This window comes from Urocitellus parryii, chromosome 13 (assembly GCF_045843805.1).
Source record: "Urocitellus parryii isolate mUroPar1 chromosome 13, mUroPar1.hap1, whole genome shotgun sequence".
Lineage (NCBI taxonomy): Eukaryota > Metazoa > Chordata > Mammalia > Rodentia > Sciuridae > Urocitellus > Urocitellus parryii.
In genome coordinates, this window is record NC_135543.1 from 679,384 (window position 1) to 697,385 (window position 18,002).

Below are 18,002 nucleotides of genomic sequence, written 5' to 3' on the forward strand. Positions count from 1 at the left end.
TTTGACTTCTTCCTTTCCTGTTTTTATCCCCATTATTTCCTCATCTTGCCACACTGACCTGGTTAGAATTTTTAGCACTACGTTAAATAGACTATTCCAGATTTTAAAGGAAATGCTTTCAGTTTTTCCCCATTTTCTATAAAGTTGGCTTTGGTTTTTTTTTTATGTACCCTTTATGATGTTGAGGTATATTCCTTCTATTCCTAGTTTCTTTGGTGTTTTTTTGTTTGTTTTTACATCATGATTGGTTGCTGAATTATGTCAAAGGTCTTGTTGCATCTATTGAGACGACCAAGTGATTCCATCCTTGATTCTATTTATGTGATAAATTACATTTATTGACTTGTAAATATTCAAACATCCTTGTACCTCTGGAATAAAACCAATTTGGTCATGATGTACAATCTTCTTGCTATTTTGTTAAACACAATTTGCTAATATTTTATCAAGTATTTTTGTTATCTAAGTTCACCTGGGATACTGGTCTGTAATTTTCTTTCCTTGAAATGTCTCTATCTGGTTTTGGTATGAGAGTGATATCGGCTTCATAGAATGAATGGAAGTGTTCTATCCCTTTCTATTTCATGAAATAATTTGAGAGTACTGGCATTAGTTCTTTAAAGGTTTGGTAGAATGCAGCCGAGAATCCAACTGTCCTGGGCTTTTCTTTGTTGGAAGGTTACTATTTCTTTTTATTACTGATTTTATCTCATTACAAGTTATTGGTTTAGGGTTTCTATGTCCTCTTGATTCAGTTTTGGCAGATCACATTTGTCTAGATATGCATCCATTTCTTCTAGGTCTTTCAATTTATTGGAGTACAAGGTTTCAAAATAGTCCCTAATGTTCTGCTGAATTCCTAAGATGCCTGCGGTGATTTCTTCTTTTTCATCTCTAATTTTATTAAATTGTTTTTTTCTCCCTTTTTCTTTTGGTTAGTTTGACTAAGGGCTTATGAATCTTGTTTATCTTTTCAAAGAAACAACTCCTTGCTTCATCACTCCTTTGTATCTTTTTTTTTTAAATTCTCAAATTCATTGATTTCAGCTATGAACTTAATTATTTCCTTTCTTCTACTGGTTTTGGAATTGGTTTGTTCTTCTTTTTCAAGGGCCCTGAGACACATTTTAAATTCTCAAATTCATTGATTTCAGCTATGAACTTAATTATTTCCTTTCTTCTACTGGTTTTGGAATTGGTTTGTTCTTCTTTTTCAAGGGCCCTGAGACACATTTTTAGGTTATTTGGGATCTTTCTGATTTTCATAGCTATAAACTTTTCTCTTAAAATTGCTTTTATAGTGTCCCAGAGGATCTGAAATGTTGTATCAGTATTCCCATTTAAGCCTAAGAATTTTTATTTTTTTTTTAATTTTTTTTTAAAAAATATTTTTTAGTTGTCAACGGATCTTTTATTTTATTTATTTATTTATACATGGTGCTGAGGATCAAACTCAGGGCCTCACACATGCCAGGCAAGCGCTCTACCACTGAGCCATTACTGTAGCCCCAAGTCTAAGAATTTTTAAATTTCTCCTATCATCTTTTCATCATCCAATAGAGTGCTGTTCAATCTCCATGTGTTTATATAGTTTCTATAGGGTTTGGTTCTGTTGATTTCTAATTTCATTCCATTATGATATGATAAGATGCAAGGGATTATATCAATTTTTTTTTACTCAGCAAATGAATTAAAAAAATTACAGTGAGTTGGGTGGGCTATAGAATGCTATAGCTGAATGGTGAGAAAAGGAGAGCAATCATGCCCCCCACGAAGGTTGTCACAAGCCCTGTGATGACTCACATGTTCAGGAAGTATCTTGCATCTCTACAGCAGTAACAGACCTACAGTGATAGGCAGTCAGGCAGTGAAGACGACTGACTTAGGGATTTGGGCCTTTAGAACTAGGTATGGGCAGGGATCCTGAACTTCCTGGGGTGTACTGATTAATAGTTCAGACCCAACTCTGCACACCACAGACCCCAAGCCACAGGCAGGCACTTGTCACCCCTACCATCTCTTAGGAAGCTATATGTGGGATGTCTACCTCCAATAAAGCCAGGTATAGCATCTGATGAAGAGATGTTTGTCTATAGGCAAATAAAAATTATTAAAATATCCAGATTTTCTGAAAATACCTTTTTAATTCATCCAGCTTATTGGATCTGATGCCCACTATTCAATCTGTAGGCTGCAGTGGCAGGCAGGGCTGGGGAAGAAGCCTGGGGTCCAATACTACCCACTCAGACACTCATGAGCTGTGTCCTTCCCAGTGTCCAGTTCAGCGACTTCCAGGGTTGGGCTATGTAGACGAGGGAAGGGACTGTTGCTGTACCACAGAGGAGGGCTGAGCTTGTTCTCCTGGGATACCACATCAGGATCTAATTCAGGTCTGTGTTTAGAGGGAAGAGGCCCATCATTGCCACACCTCCCTTCATCCAGAAGATTATTTTTTTTCTATGTGTTAATATGTGTGAATACTCCGATATTTCAATTTTGAAGAATGGTGCTTTCTGTAATATGATCAATGTAGAGTGTTTTCCTTGCACAACTGGAGAACACAAGTTTGCAGCCAAGAAGCCAACTCCAGGTTCTGCTTGCAACAAAAAGCATAGCACAAACCCAGGCCCCTGGAGTGATTGCTTTGCTTTGTTTCTTAATACACTGAAAGGATTCTGATTACAACAGTTTACAGCAAAGACACCACAAAGGGTCAAAAGATTTATCTATGAAACAAAGCACAATACTGAGAAAATAAATGTACATAGGATTTTTAATAAAGTTATCTTTGTGAAAAACAATCTGACATTATCTGTCTGTTGCAAGACATTTATTGATTTGACCTCATAAAGCTAAATAAATTAAACAAGTATTTTACAATTAATTGCACATCATTATGACCAAAAGTAATTTTTATGGCATTTTACTAGGTCTTCAGGGAGTTTAATTTATTCATGTCCCTGATTAAATCAAAGTGCCCTGAAGGAGATATTGATTCATATTGCCAATATCATGCGAACACTGGGTGTGGCCACTGCACTGACAGGAGAGCTCTGAGCAGCAGAACAACATGTAAACAGGGAAAAGTGCTGTATTTGCCGTTACAACTGGTCTGGCTTTACTCAGAAACCCAGCTATCAATTAAAATGTAAACTTAACACATTGTAGACTCTCATTCAATTTAATATAGGCTTACTGGTGTTTGTACATTATTTTCTACTTTTAAGTGAACTGACTAGCATAATACTAAAATTCGAATTAAAATCTCCTTGCATATTAACTAGATGTCATATTAAAGCCTAACCTTGTTTAAACACACAGTGCTATTTCACAACTCTCTAGTGAATGACTGATGATGTTTTCTATACTTTCAGTATTACACATAACATTATTCTCTATAAGGGGCTCCTTGTGCACATCCACATGATTTCACAAACAAAAAAGCAATAGTTAATTGTATAGAAAGCCTCATAATTAACGAGGGCCTTATCCTTTTTGCTTAACCAGTATGAGAACCATGACTACTGAGAACAATTTGGTGGGAAATGACAACACCCCTGGTAACCTTCCAGGACCTGGTCTGACATCTCTGTACCTTGACCAGTGTCTCCCAAGCTGTGGGGAGGAGACAATTTTTCGGTCATCTGATGTTTCCTAAGTTCCACAAACATGTGTGGCTGCACAGTGCCAAGCGTGGCCCACTTACCTCCTCTTCCAGCCAGTCATTGTACTGGACGATGGAGGACATAGCAACGTCAGCACCCTTCATGTAGAATGTGATTTCTGCTGTGGACTCATCCTGTATGGAGTGAAAATACACTGTTGGGCTATCTAGCTCCTTGCAAATAACTGCTGGTCTAATAGAAAATGCACCGAAAAAAAAAACAACTCTTAAGAATGCCTTCCCTGTGGGAAGCTGCTTGCTTTCCAAGTGACAGGCGCCTTTACATGCAATGCAGTAAGAATCGGGAAAATCACTGCACACTTGAGATGCTGGGAGGAAATTTTTGAAATAAATTCTGTTAATGAATAAATGACTTGAGCTATACTGTAAGCATCAAAGTCTGATCAAATGCTTTCTTGTTTAACAAACTTCCAAATATTTTTAATTGTTATTTGCTAAGAAAAGCTGAACACAGGTACGTATAGAAACTTTATGGTTAAAAATCATTATTAAGTTAAATTTTTTGTTACGTTACTTTTGTTAAACACAAAACAACTAGCTGATTTTGAAAATTAGTAACATCTTTTACTTATTCTCCCTTAGCAGTGTTAGGAACTGATGTTTCACATCACCAGGTATTTTATGTCATTATGGCCACTCTGGTGTCTCACTCATAAATTATTAGTTTAGATTTTGTTTTATTTTTTATAAAAAACCATAACAAGCACAAAGCGAATACGTACTTAACTTTAACCTTTTTTGTGGAGAGGGAGGATTTTGTATCTGCTTTAAAAGATTAAAAAAGGAACCGCTCAAGCTGTCCACACCAAGCACACTGAAGTGTCTCTGGGCCCAGCACAAGCGGCAGCATACCCTGACGATGATGCCCATCCGCTTGCTCTCCGAGGTGAAGGGGAACACCTGCAGGATGCAGTAGGTCAGGACCTGGCCGCCAGGCGTCTTCAGCTGCATGGAGGTGAGGTCCCTGCTGACCAGAGTGAGCCCGACACTTTCTGTCCACCGCACCAGTGCGACCTGAAGAGACCACAGTGTGAGGTCTGACTGCCTTGGGGACGCTGTGCCCAGAGGACATGGTACCTTGCATGAAAAGTGTCCCCAGAAACATGAAGGCAGAGAAACTGCAGAGTCTAGAACTTTTCATTTCTGTGCCATATTACATACAGGTGAGCAATAAGCAACGTGGCAGAAAGTCCCTTGGCCTGCTGTGTAACATGGTCCATTATGCACCATAAAGGCTTCCTTTTGTACTCTGTGTCGATGAGCTCCCTACAACTAGTCATGTTTAAACCCTAGAAGGAAGCAAGTAATCTGAATTTTGTTTATCCCTATTTTTTTCCAACATGAGAGAGAAACTGGTGTCTGACCAACTACATGAAAGTGTCTACGTGGAATATCTTCCGACCTGAAGGGAACGAAAAGCCGGAGCCTGCAGATCAGGCCTGTAGAGGGCAGCCTGGGCTCTGAGTCTGACCAGGCTAGCCAGTAGCTCCGCATAATCTCTTCACCTCACCAGTTCAATTCCAGCTCTGCCAGGTGGAAATATGCTTCTGCAAGCTGTCCTAAGGCTGAAGAAATGTAAGCTGAGTCTTTGGTGTGTGTAGGTACTGAACAATAGGAGCTGCTCTTACTTATTCTTACTTAGAGTTACTTTAATAACTTATTAAAATTAAAAACTCATAAGAAGATATTTTCTAAAGTTAATAATGTATGTTAAGTATTTTATGACAATCAAGCACTTTCTGGAAAAGAATATCTTTCTGAGGAGCCTTATCACGGGACAGCAGGTCAGTTAATGGCACACCAAGCTTGGCAGTAGCCGAGAGAATGTTACCCAACAGGAACACCCTCTGCGATGAACATGCTGCCAGGGTTGGAGACTGTCACAGCATGCCCACAAGACCAGCTCTGTGCTCTGCAGCTTCCCAAGGTTGGGCACCCTTCACCTTTGCTCTGAAGGCACAGCCTTGTCACTGGCCAGCAATGTCACAGCTCCCAGGGCGTGACTGGGCAGGTCCCTCGGGGCTCAAGTCTCTCAGAGGCAGGGTGAGCTCACCCCTGCTTTCAAGTCTCACTGCCACCTATGCTGTTAGGATCTCATTTTGGATTTTGAGACGTAAATCATCTCAGGGACATTTAAAATTCTGGCTGTGTTCAGAATGTTATCAATTGAATCTTAATATCTGGTGAGGCTGTGGAAAAATTCTTAGCAGCTCTGGTTCCGAGGCTGACTGCTCAGGTTAGGATTCTGGAGCAGGCAATGCCTGCATCCCTATAATCTTGGTGCCTTGAGTGTACGGTGGCCAGGTTCAGGAGGACAAGAGACCAACACCAGCAGAATGGTCAGTGGATGTTCAGAGCACCGAGCTGTGTACTCAATCCTTGCTCACATGTCCCACTTGATATGTTCTCTTGGACAGATCAGGAAATCATTTTTAAAATCAGGTTTCCTAATAACTTGCCACAAACCCAACTGCAGGATACTTCCAGTAAGATTTACCAGAGATGGGATGCTTTCAGTGCTGGGAATGTGTGCGGCATAGGGCAGGGAGAGTGAGGGACAGTGGGCAAAAGCAATCGAGCACTTCCCAGGACTGCTGATGGCTTGGGGCAGAGTGTAGGAGCATAGCCGAAGACTAGGGTGCCAAACGCCTGTCCCCGGCAGTGGGAGGAAGCTCCTCTGCTCTCCCTGGGCTATCCACCGCTTCACTGGGCCAACACTCACTTCCTGAACACTGCTTAGGGTCTCGTAAGGGAACAAACTGGATAAGGTTACCATAGGGTTGGTATCCTATTGTTGTAGGATAATAAAGATACATAAAAATGAATGCATTTTAAAATTACTAGTTATAAATTGAATGTAGTTGCTGGAGCAGAGATAAAACTACCTCTTATAATATTCTGATATTTTAAAAAAAAGTTTACATAGTGGAGTTAGCCTATGGTAAATGGAATAGAATAATTCTAGAAATTCATGATGGAGAGTGAAATTATAACAGTCTAATATTTTTATTTCAGTTACAAAGTCAAAAATACATTTCTCTAAAAAAGGCAAGGGATGGGGAATCAAACAGCCTTTCTCCATCTGAGTTCTTCAGAAAACAGAACATGATTTGGGGTACCAGTTGCTGTTCCCAAGTAGAATACTAGTCCTGCCCTAGATACAAGGAGGGCGTTAACCCACTGCACACCACCCACGCCTGCATCACCAGGGCCGCCTGCCTCCTGGAACCACAGGGCTTGGGGGTGTGGCTCCAAGGCCTCATCTGCTGCACTCCTCTCTGGTCCATGCCAAAACCTGAGTTGCTGAGCACAACTCAAGGACCTGCTTTCTGCAACAGCAATGGCCATGCAGTGTCTGAATTCTTTCTCGGCCTGAACTGTTTAGAAAAATATTATGTTTAAAGCAATAAAAATCATCACTTAGCTGATATTAGAAAGCCAAGTAAGGAGATTTAGCTGCACAGAATATTATTATTTTGTTAAGAGCAACACAATGAAATTAAGTAATCAGCTTTTTTATTTAAAAGAGGAGCATTATGTCTCTTTAATAACCTGCATGTAAGGCCAGGACACCTGGGTGCACCGGCTGTAGCCCCAGTAACTGGCCTGAGAGTTAAACTCTGGGAAAGAATATAACCTTGACCTGATCTGCTTACTATCCATGTCCTTACGCAGGTGGTGGCTCTTGGATGTGGAGAGGGTACTCAACAGGCTGGAATGTGAAGCCCAAGGAGGCAGGACAGGACATGAAGCCCGGACCCAGCCTCCTGGTGTATTCTGGGCAAGTTGAGTCACACTGAAGTGCTGCCTACTGACAGTAGGCTGCTCTGAGAGGACTGGAACTTCACCTTATCAGCTCCAAGCTCCCCGCTCTCCATATGTAACAGATACTTCTCCCTTTTGTGGAAAATAAGTGAAATCAGCAAATTTTGTCCATTTTGATGATCTCAGTAAGATCTCTGTGTACTCTTCCCAGAAGAGAAATCATACAAGCAGTAACAGATGGCATGCTTAATGCTTCTCAAATGCTGTGGAAAACCACAAGTTCTCAAGTCCTGCGAGCCGGTGGTGAAGGGCTTACCCTCTATGCAGGCAGTGACAAAGCCCGCAGGTCACGGTAGCCAGGAGGCCATCATCTCCCGGGGGCAGGGATGCAAGGGCTAGAAACTCCTACTTGCAGGACTTGGCTGGGCTGCAGGAATGTGTGCCCTTGAGAATATCAGATGGCTTCCTGTACCCTAGGTTTTGGGTACAGGAAGTGTGCCATACAGCAGCAGCAACATGTGCCTATCCTCGCTGCACTGGTGTCCCCTGGGGCTAAGGCTGTGCTAAATGCCACTGGCCCATCACCAGTGCCGAGAAGATAGGAACTGGAATCAGAACTCTACTCTGAGCCTCCAGGGTGTTACTAAGAGACTCAAGTGTACCAAGAGGCTAAAATCATCTGTGATGATCCAGTACTGTAATTGAGCACATCAGCAACACATTCCAAATTACAGTTTTGAAAAAAACCACAAGGATGACAACAGAACCGACTCTGCCAGGAGGGAGGAGAGCACACCTGAAATGAGATGGAAATGCTACACGTTTTTCCGGTACAACTTCTTCAGAAACTGCAAATGACCCAATACTCCCAAGGTTAATTTTCAATTTGCACAGTGAAAGGTTCCCATTATGCTGTGACCTATAAATTGTACCTTTCCACAGACACCCTATCATCTCTGGGTGCCCCACTGAAGTCAGACCCAGGCATTCTATATTTGGCGACTACATCTGTTTATTGTTTAGTTTACGCTTGGTTTCACACCCCTTTGAGTTAGCAGCTTATAAGAAAAATCCTACACCTAGCGCAGTGTTCCATCCAAATGTCTTTAATCAGCAATCATCTTGAGGATTAACTCTATATAATGCCAACCAGAAAAAAAAGTATTCAAGTTTTTCACAAGAGAGATGCATTAATTACTATCCTAATTTAACTGGCTTGGTGTTGGGCAGAAAAGTAAATGGCAGCATGTAAAAAAGTGGATGTGTAACCAATGTGAATCTGCAATATGTATACCGGGTAAAAATGGGAGTTCATAATCTGCTTGAATCAAATGTATGAAATATGATGTCAAGAGCTTTGTAATGTTTTGAACAACTAATAATAATAAAAAAATACTTCTGGATTAAGCATATAAAGAAGTAACCTCAGAGGAGGACCAGGGATACCTTCAAAGCTGCTGCTATGAATTCATGCCCGCCTTCAGCATCACACAGGCCTGGCTTCCTTGTGGAAGTCAGGCAGGCTTAGATGCCACATCCTAGGCCAGCTCTAGCAGGTCTGCTGCGCTGGGACTGGCATAGAGTTAATGGGGAGTTGAGGAGTGAGAGGCCTTCTAGAATTCTATGTATGTGAATATATCAGTGGTGTCTTTCTTAGAAGACTCTGAGAAATAAACTACATCCAGTGATGTTAAATACAGAAACAAAAGCAAAGAAAATGTCAATGGCACAGACAGTTTGATTCTATTTTGAGAATTTAAGTGATTAAAATTCACACACTTTTGGGACTGGAGATGTGGCTTAGTGGTACAGCCCTCGCCCAGCGTACATGAGGCCCCTGGCCTCAATCACTAGCATTGTGATAAATAAATAATTGATAATAAACTACACGTACATTTCTAAAGCAACGTGTCCAGGGCTGCTCCATCCAGCAATTTCCCCTTCAGCCCACCTGTTTCCCACCTTTGGGCTATCCCACCGAGCTTTTCCTGAGCCTAGTCAGGAAGAAGAGCTAAGGGGAAGAGAGCAGGAGAACACAGCAAGCCTAGGACATGTAAAGAAGACAGAAGAGAAGGCCTCGCTTCTTGGTACACCAGGACACCAGCTATGGCCCCTTCTCCCTCTTGGGGAGAAGGTAACATGTTACCCCCTTTTAAATGAATCCTGCTTTATGTGCTTGCCTTGGCGTGTTCCTCTAAGGCTACACCTTCAACATGCCAGGGAGCAGGACTGGTCACCAGTAACCAATGGTATCAATGATAAAGAACACCCCAGGAAAGTCCTAAGCAGGTCTTGGTGAAAGGGCAGTTTGGAACACTCACTCTTGCCAGAATAGCGATGGAATGGTGATGAAATCTGTGTGCTCCACCTTAACATTATTCCCATTTCAGAGGACAAAAGTAAAAGAAGACACAACCCTGGACTGTGCTCCTAGCCCTGCTAAGGAAATGTCACCAAATGACCTTGTGAGGTCTGAAATCATGCCACATGTGCAATTACACTACAGTCTTACATTACAGAATGACAAGATGGAACAGCAGGAAGAGAAAAACTGCTTCAGCCGTTACTGTGAAATCATTACAAAAAAGGACCAAGAGCTTTAGAAAAATTCTCAACACTTATTTGTTAGTTTTTTTTCAGGGTGGACACATCAGTGTGTTCTCAAGTTATCAGTAAGATCTGAGCAAAGAGCAGGTTATATTTTTAAAAACTTAAAAACCATATTTTGTTCAGATGGCCTCAGTTTTGTAACAGTGGTCAAATTTATGTTTTGAATATAGTCCTTGCTGCTCTATTTACTTTTTAAAAATTTTAAAATATATTTTTTAGTTGCCAAGGATCTTTTTACTTTATTTTTTAAAATTTATATGTGGTCCTGAGGATCAAACCTAGGGTCTCACACATGCCAGGCAAGTGCTCTACCACTGAGCCACAACCCCAGTCCAACAACCCTTTTAAAATGGACATATTTCTTTCTCTTCCTCTTTCCCTGCTCCTCCTTAATCTCTCCCCATCCCTAATCTCAGGGGAAGCAGGATTACCTTTCTTCCCCATCCTAGGCAGAGTCACCTGTCCTTGAGCACACACCCATCACAGGAACAAGTAATCCAGACCTTGGGGACAGCACCAGAAGCTCTCAAAAATGACAATCTCCCAAATTAACAAGTGAAATTACAACTCCAACAGAGAGCATGTGGAATGTAGCCTTTGAGTCACCTCTTTAAAAGCCCCTTGTTCCTGCTGATGGGCAGAATCACAGCCTCTGGGACAGGAGTCCCCGTGTTTCTCCTTTGCTAGCAAAGCGATAAACCTTCTTTTTCCTTTTTCTCAAAATCATGTCCTTGTTATTAGATTGGCATTGGACAAGGACCAAGCTTTTGGCAACAGTTTTCACACAACTCCTCTTTCTGTTCCAGCATTCCATCCAGGATCCATATTTCTTAGAAAATTTCTCAAATTTTCCTTGTATTTTGATGACGTCAAAGTTGTTTTTGTGTGTGTGTGTGTGCCCTTTTATTTTTTAAGGCAGAATCTCACTAATTTATCTAGGGCCTTGCTAAATTACTTGCAATCCTCCTACCTGAGGCTCTGAGCTGCTGGGATTGCGGGACTGTGCTGGATGATGATGTGACATTTCTAAAGAACTGGTTGAATGTTCTTCCATAAAATATCCCTCGATGTGAGTCTGTTGATGTATCCTCAGGGTTAGCCTGGGTTATGTGTAAAATGGGGAGGAAGACCCCAGAAGTGAAAGGAAAGTGACCATGACACTCAGAGAGACCAAGAGATCTTTACTGCAGCAGTGTCTGATTAATAGGGAAGGAAGAGAGAGAGAGAGAAAGAGAACAGGGAAAGAGAGAAGAAAGAGAGGGACTGGGCAAAGCGCAAGAAAGAGAGAGAAGAAAGAGGGGGAGGGGGAGAGAGAGAGAGAAGAAAGAGGGGGAGGGGGAGAGAGAAAGAGAGAGAGAAGAGGGGGAGGGGGAGAGAGAAAGAGAGAGAGGGAGAGAAGGGGGGGGAGAGAGAGAGAGAGAGAGAGAGAGAGAGAGAGAGAGAGAATCGAGCAAAGCGCAAGAGAGAGAGAACACGCATGCAAGGGCGGGGGCAGGAGGAGAGAGTTTTTATACCCCAAATCTAATGGGGTCTTTGGGTCTGGCAAGCTGACTTGTTGGCGTACAGTGATTGGATCATAAGTAGTTGCTAAGGGTGTCATCTTCTGCCTTCAGGGGGAAGGGTTTCTGTTGCACCAGACGGGTGGAGGTTGAGGGTTCAGACCACCCTGCAGCTAACATTTGTTCAGCCTGCTCCTCAACTAACAAGAACATCTCTTCAGATCTGATCCAGGATGACGCAGCTGCTGGTGTTGGCTCTAGATCACCTGGTTAGGTGTGTCTGTAGCTGTCTCCACTGAAAGTGACTTTTATTTTCCCTGTTCAACAGTGTTCTCTTCGACTGAAAGAGTGGGGAACTATACTCCCCTCTTCTGCACAGGAATTCCTCTGCAGCAGGAGATCTATGCGTTCAGTTCAGTTTATTTACAGTCACTTATCACACCAGTGAGGACTCATTCACACTCATTCTATACTTTGGGTTCTAATCCAATAATGCTCTTCCTACTTTGATACTTAAGCTGTCCCAGCTCCAGCCACTGGGAGCCTTTTCAGTTGGCTCCAGTGTCTACTGGACGTAATCTCAGCAAGGTGGCGGGGTTTTGTCAACTGCTTCATATCTGGAGCCGTTCTTTATTTTCTGGCACTCCCAGATTCTCAAAGTTCACCTTGTCACTTGTAACACGGTCCTAGAACCAGCCACTTCTCCAAGGAGCAGAGGCCAAGTGTCTTCTGACTGGGACAGTGGCAGGCTCACCCCCATACATACAGACCTCTCTGGGCACCCTAATACTTCTCTGTATTAAATCCCACATGCAGTGTTTTTGTGGCCTACATCCCTATCTCTTTGGTGATATAGTTGTTCAAATCTCTTGCCAAGGTTAAACAGTTTTGTTTTTTTTTTAAATTGAGCTGAAATTCATGTGTTTTGTTTACCGGTCTTTTACAGATATATGTATTTTGCAAATGATTTCTACAAGTTCGTGGCTTGTCTTCATTTTCTTAAAAATGTCTTTTGAAGAATGTAAGATTTTTATTCTGAAATCGAATTAATCAATTTTTCCTTTTGTTATCTGTGCTTTCTGTGTCCTGAGAAATCATTGCCTAACTAGCTTAAGGCTACAAATATCTGTCCTAGTTTGCTTCTGTAAACTTCAGTCCTTCAGGTTTTAATCTGAGTTTAAGGTAAGTCCTTGCTTAGCATCTGGATGGCCACCTTAAGAAAAAGTTTTGCTTTCCTGCCCAAGGGCTTTTCTGAGAAAGGTCCTCCACTCCCTCAGACCAACCCCACCTACAACCTCCAGCATTAGGACTCACCTGGCTCTAATCCCTGAGCCTGCCCCATAAAAGTCCCAGGACTCAAGCCTGTTTTGCCTCTCTCCAGCTATGGAGAGACGGCCTTTATTCGTCAGCTCTGACAGACAAACTCTCGTGTATCTCGGCCTGGTCTTTCATTTCTTGCTTGCCTATCTCCTAGTTGCTCGCTTTCCTTTCAATGTCCCACTTAAAGTAACTGCTATAGTTGGCAAGAGGCATGGGTGGAAGCTGTTTTGGTATATGGCTGTCCAGTTGTTTTGAGCACTCTTTAAAAGGCGGCCTTTCTGTGTTCAATTCCTTGAGCATCCAGTTTTTAGTTGCTCACAGCTAGTATATAAAAATACAACTTATTTTTGTATGTGGACATCATAATGTATACTCTCGGTAAATTCATTTTTAGATCTAAGTAACTTTTGCAGTCTTTGGGATTTTCTATGCAGATGATCACATCATCTACGAAGAAGGGTAGACTCATTGCTCTGCTCCAAGTGGTACACCTTGAACTTCTCCTTTCCTCCTGCTGCTCTGGCCAGGAGCTTGCGTACAATGCAGACTGGTTGGTGTGAGAGGACATCTTTGCCTTGCTCTGCACATTTAAAGAAATCCTGTTTTCCTCCACTGTCATGCTGACCACAGGGCTTTTCACAGATGCTCCTCATGAAACTGAAGATTTCTCCTTCTCTCCTAATGCACAGAGAGGTTATTTGTTTCAGATGGTGTGACCCTCACCCATGATTTGTGTTTGATGCGACTACAGAACCATGCTGTTGGATATGACCTGCTTATATTTGGTGACAGATGTTTGTACCTGTGTCCCAAGTGGTACTGCAGTCTTTTTTCTACTACCTTCATCTGATTTTGGTATCAGTTTAACAATGGCAGCATAAAATTACCTGAGAAGTGTCCTTTCCCCTTTATGTTTCAGAAGAGTTTGTATAGAATGGGTCTTATTTCCCCGTTAATGTGGCAGAATTTACTACTAAAGCCATATGGCCTAGAGTGTCCTTGTAGGAAGGTTTAGAATTAAAATAGAACTGCTGTAGTAGAAATGGGATCTGAGGTACCTTAGGGCATTTCAGTGAGCACTGGGGAGCTTTGGGGAAGATGTGCCATCAGCAACACATGGGATCATGCCCTCTGTTCACTCTGGCTCATGAGCTACCTCCCGAGGTAGGGGATAAGGCCACCAAGGCTGGCCCAGTGCTCCTCCAAGTAGTCCTCCTGATACTAGGGACCCTTCCAGCTCGGAATGCAGACCAAGGACTCTCCTGCGGTGCTCAGTGGCACTGGAGATCACAGATGCGCTTGTCTTGTGTTCACTGTAGCAGAAATGGTTGTGGGGCACCTCTGGAGCATGCTGGGGGAACTGCGTTCACAAGCCATGTGAGCAAAGTGCCTTTCTGGTTTGAATTTACTACCATCAGATATTTCTGAGCTAGTTTTGTTTTGATCAAAAATATTTACTGAATTGTAACATAAATATTTTTTTCTGGAGTCTCCAGTGACCTGATTTGTAAAGTTGTATTAACCACCGAATCCTTCTTATACTCGCTACTTGGCCATAACATATTATTCATTTAATATACCTTAAGATTTAACTCAATATTGTCTTTTAGGATTTCTACCTCTATTCATAAGAGTCATCTGTAAATTTCTTTCTAGTAATGTATATATAATTACACTTACACACACACACACACACACACAATTTTGCTAAGACTTCAGGGTTAGGATGAAGGTGGCTTCCTAGGATGAGCTGGATGGCTCTGGAAACTTCTTGCTGCAGAAAGTTGTTTACAGTGTAGCACTTATTTGTGGCTCAAAACCATTGACCTATAAAACTGTTGGTTCTAAAGCTGTTTTGATGTTTTTCTGAAATTTTTCTCTGGTCTCTTCAGGTTTCTTTAGACCGAAATTTGCTAATTCATATTTTTCTAGGACTAGTTATTCTACTGAGATTTTTGCATTCAGGTTTGTTTCACTTGCCATTTTTAGTTATCTTTTAACAATATTTTTATTTTGTTTACTTATTGTTATGTGGTGCTGAGGATCAAACCCAGGGCCTCACATGTGTGAAGCAAGTGCTCTGCCCCTGAACCACAACCCAGCCCTCACCTGCCATTTTTACCAACGATTTTCCAATTTCATCAAAGAACTCGCTTCTGAACAGCTGCTTCCTCAGTGTCGCTTGCTGTTTCTCTCTTTGTTCTTGTCTTTTTCCTCCCCACCACTGGTTGGAGGCAAAGTCAAATATCCCCCTTTCTTGGTGGACTGCAAAGCATTCCCATGCAGAGGGACTGGAGCCTCCCTGGCTACCCCTCGCCCTGGACGCCCCTTGGTGCTTGCTGAGAGCTTTCCACCAGGGCCTCTGGACAGCAGCCCTCTTCACAGGCTCTGCTTAGGTCACCCTTCTCTGTGCCTGGCCAGACTGCACACTGCGTGTGGTGTCTTAACAGGATACACACAGGAGTGTGTGACAACTCCCAGGTCTGGCTCAGAAGGCCTCTGGCTGCTTATTCTTCCAGTCAGCACAGCCCTTGCATTTGGGAGCTGAGAGTGAACATCCCGTCCCCACTCCCTGCTCCTTTTTGGGTGGTACTGGGAATAGAACTCAGGACCCAGACATGCTAGGCAAGCCTTACTCCTGTCACTGTGCCACAACCCTGGCCCTTTTGCCTTTTGTCTGGGTGATGTCAGGGATGCCAGAGGCCACCCCACTGGACACACAGTGGCCAAGCCTGTCTTGTACTCAAGCATGGCTTTCTGGTGAGACTGAGGTTCTAGCCCTGTTACTTGGCTTATCTGTTTAGACAATGTTGTTAAGTACTCAGAACACTGGGAGAGTGGCTTATCAAACAGTCATCAAGTGCATCTATATTAGAATGGAATTCACTGCTGCCTGACATAACAGGACATAATCCCTGGGATATTTTTCTCTGAAACATAAAATAACAGCTGAGAACATTGAGGCTTACTGTATTTCAAGTGCTATTTCTCTGATTACTGAGATTTTAGAAGTTTCTGAAACATTATGTGATCACTGATAATAACACAAAGGTAAACCAATAACTAAAATGTGTGAAAAAAACCTTGCTGGGTGCGATGGCACACACCTGTAATCCCAGCAGCTCAGGAGGCTGAGGCAGGAGGATGGTGAGTTCAAAGCCAGCCTCAACAACTTAGCAAGACCCTAAGCAACTCAGTGAGATCCTGTCTCTAAATAAATTACCAAACAGGGCTGGGGATGTGGCCCAGTGGTTGAGTGCCCCTGAGTTCAATCCCTGGTACCAAAAAAAAAAAAAAAAAAAAAAAAAAAAAACCTTCTCATGTGAGGGCCTGAGCTGTCTTCTTCTCCACAGGCCACTGGGCAGCTGGGCCCAGCTCTGTGTTTCCACAGTCAGTCACACTGAGCGAGCAGTGCAGAAAGGTACACCCAAGAGTCACATCACGCGGAGGAAGTAAAACACGGAGCAAGATTTTTATCAATTTTCCTCTGTAATTCCATTATCCAGAACCTTCTGTGCAATTATTCTTGAAAAGCCTAGCAGAATTTCCCTTATCATATTAGCAATTATATACATGTGGCTGCCAGCTCTGCTCTGAGAATACATTTTTACTATGTACTTTATAAATCATAATTTAATCACTGACAACTCATCATTTTTGATTGTGGTTATCACAATCGTTGTTCTAATTTAATAGGATTATTAACTTAAAATGCAATCTGATCATCTGGAAAAGCTCCTGATCGATATTCACAGACAGGCCACGTAGTATTTACTCTCCACTGGTCCTGAAGGTCGCAGAGTGAAGGCTTTGTGCCACTGACAGTGATTTGCGCCTCTCAAATATATTGACAGACACCACAATTAGTCTTGCTTCCATGGGCACACACAATAAAATGAATTAAAAAATACAGCACGCCCCATATATTAGCACTGACTTCTGTAAATCCAAAAGCAATGCTATTAGGACGTAATGTTCCTCTATTTTTAAGTAACCCACTTGTGGTTTGTCATTAATTCTAGCTGATTCTTGCACATCAGTGCTGAAGCAAGGCAACGATAGCCACATTTTGGCATAATATTTAAACGCAGAACTTACTGCTGGGAGGACATGGAGCCACAGTGGGGAACGGGTGCTATAGAGCCAGGCGGATATTAAAATCCACAGCCAACCTGCTTGGACCAGAGCAGCAGAGTCTCTGCAGGTCTGTCCTACTAGGCCCCGGTCCTTGGAGGACCTGAGCTAAAGTCCTTCATGATCACATAAGACATGTATGTACTCCACACAGGCTTACTGCAACTGCACGGGACTGGCTGTAAATCAGGAAGGAATTTCCAGGGAGCACTTGACATCTCTCGGCTGAGGCTATGCTGAGCCTGGAGAGAGACAAACGACAGGAAGCAGAACCTTCTGCTCTCCTAGAGAAAATGAAATATTGATCCCTTATCATAAGAAACAATGGGCAGGGCATAAGCAGCCTCCCGTCCTGAACACCACAAGGCTGTCCACACAGACACCAGCGCCACTCTCTGCACACCTCCAGCGTCCCGGTACTCACACCACTGCAAGCAAGGACCTTTGCACTTATGATGAATTCCTCCAGAATTCCATTATTTGTTTAATAAAAATTCATCTGTGTACATGTGTAGGTAAGATAAAAGATCCTTGCTGCTTCTAGGAAAATGGGAAGCAAGGCTGCATACACGGTGGCAGCCAGAGACTCAAACACCAGGGCATTCTGCCTAACAAATGACACTCTTTTCTCTGGATGAGATGACACTGGCACCATAACCAAGAGGGCTGTAAGAGTGTGGCGTTGATAAGGAATGCATGGAACTAGTCAGGTCTCTTACATGATGCTGCAGCTTATTAACCATATATGTTGTGATAGGTCAAAGCTGAGGTTAAACAGAAAACATCAATCGAACCATTTCCCTAAATAAAGCTCCAGGGTGCAATATTCTAAGCACTTTATTCAATAAAAAATGCTTTTAAAACGGTACTTGGGTGATTGGGAAACATTGCTATCATCCGTCAACCTAACTGCAGCAAAGTTCAATAAGCTAAATAATGAACCATTTAGATTATTTTCCTGAGGCTTTGGGGATTTGCAAACATTGCAT

At 42.5% G+C, this 18,002-nt stretch overlaps 1 protein-coding gene across 5 annotated transcripts in view; it reads right to left on the minus strand.

Annotated features, from left to right (window-relative positions):
* Atp9b (ATPase phospholipid transporting 9B) overlaps window positions 1-18,002 on the minus strand; it is a 258,083-nt gene that overhangs the window by 28,881 nt on the left and 211,200 nt on the right. For all 5 annotated transcript variants that reach the window (XR_003302966.2, XM_026412454.2, XM_026412453.2 and 2 more), the window contains exons 16-17: window positions 4,538-4,699; window positions 3,707-3,799 (exon numbers count right to left, since the gene is read on the minus strand). Coding sequence is in view for 4 of the 5 variants with exons in the window: in XM_026412454.2 (XP_026268239.1) it covers window positions 3,707-3,799; window positions 4,538-4,699 (255 nt within the window). In the remaining variant the exon portion in view is untranslated. The remainder of the gene's footprint in view (window positions 1-3,706; window positions 3,800-4,537; window positions 4,700-18,002) is intronic.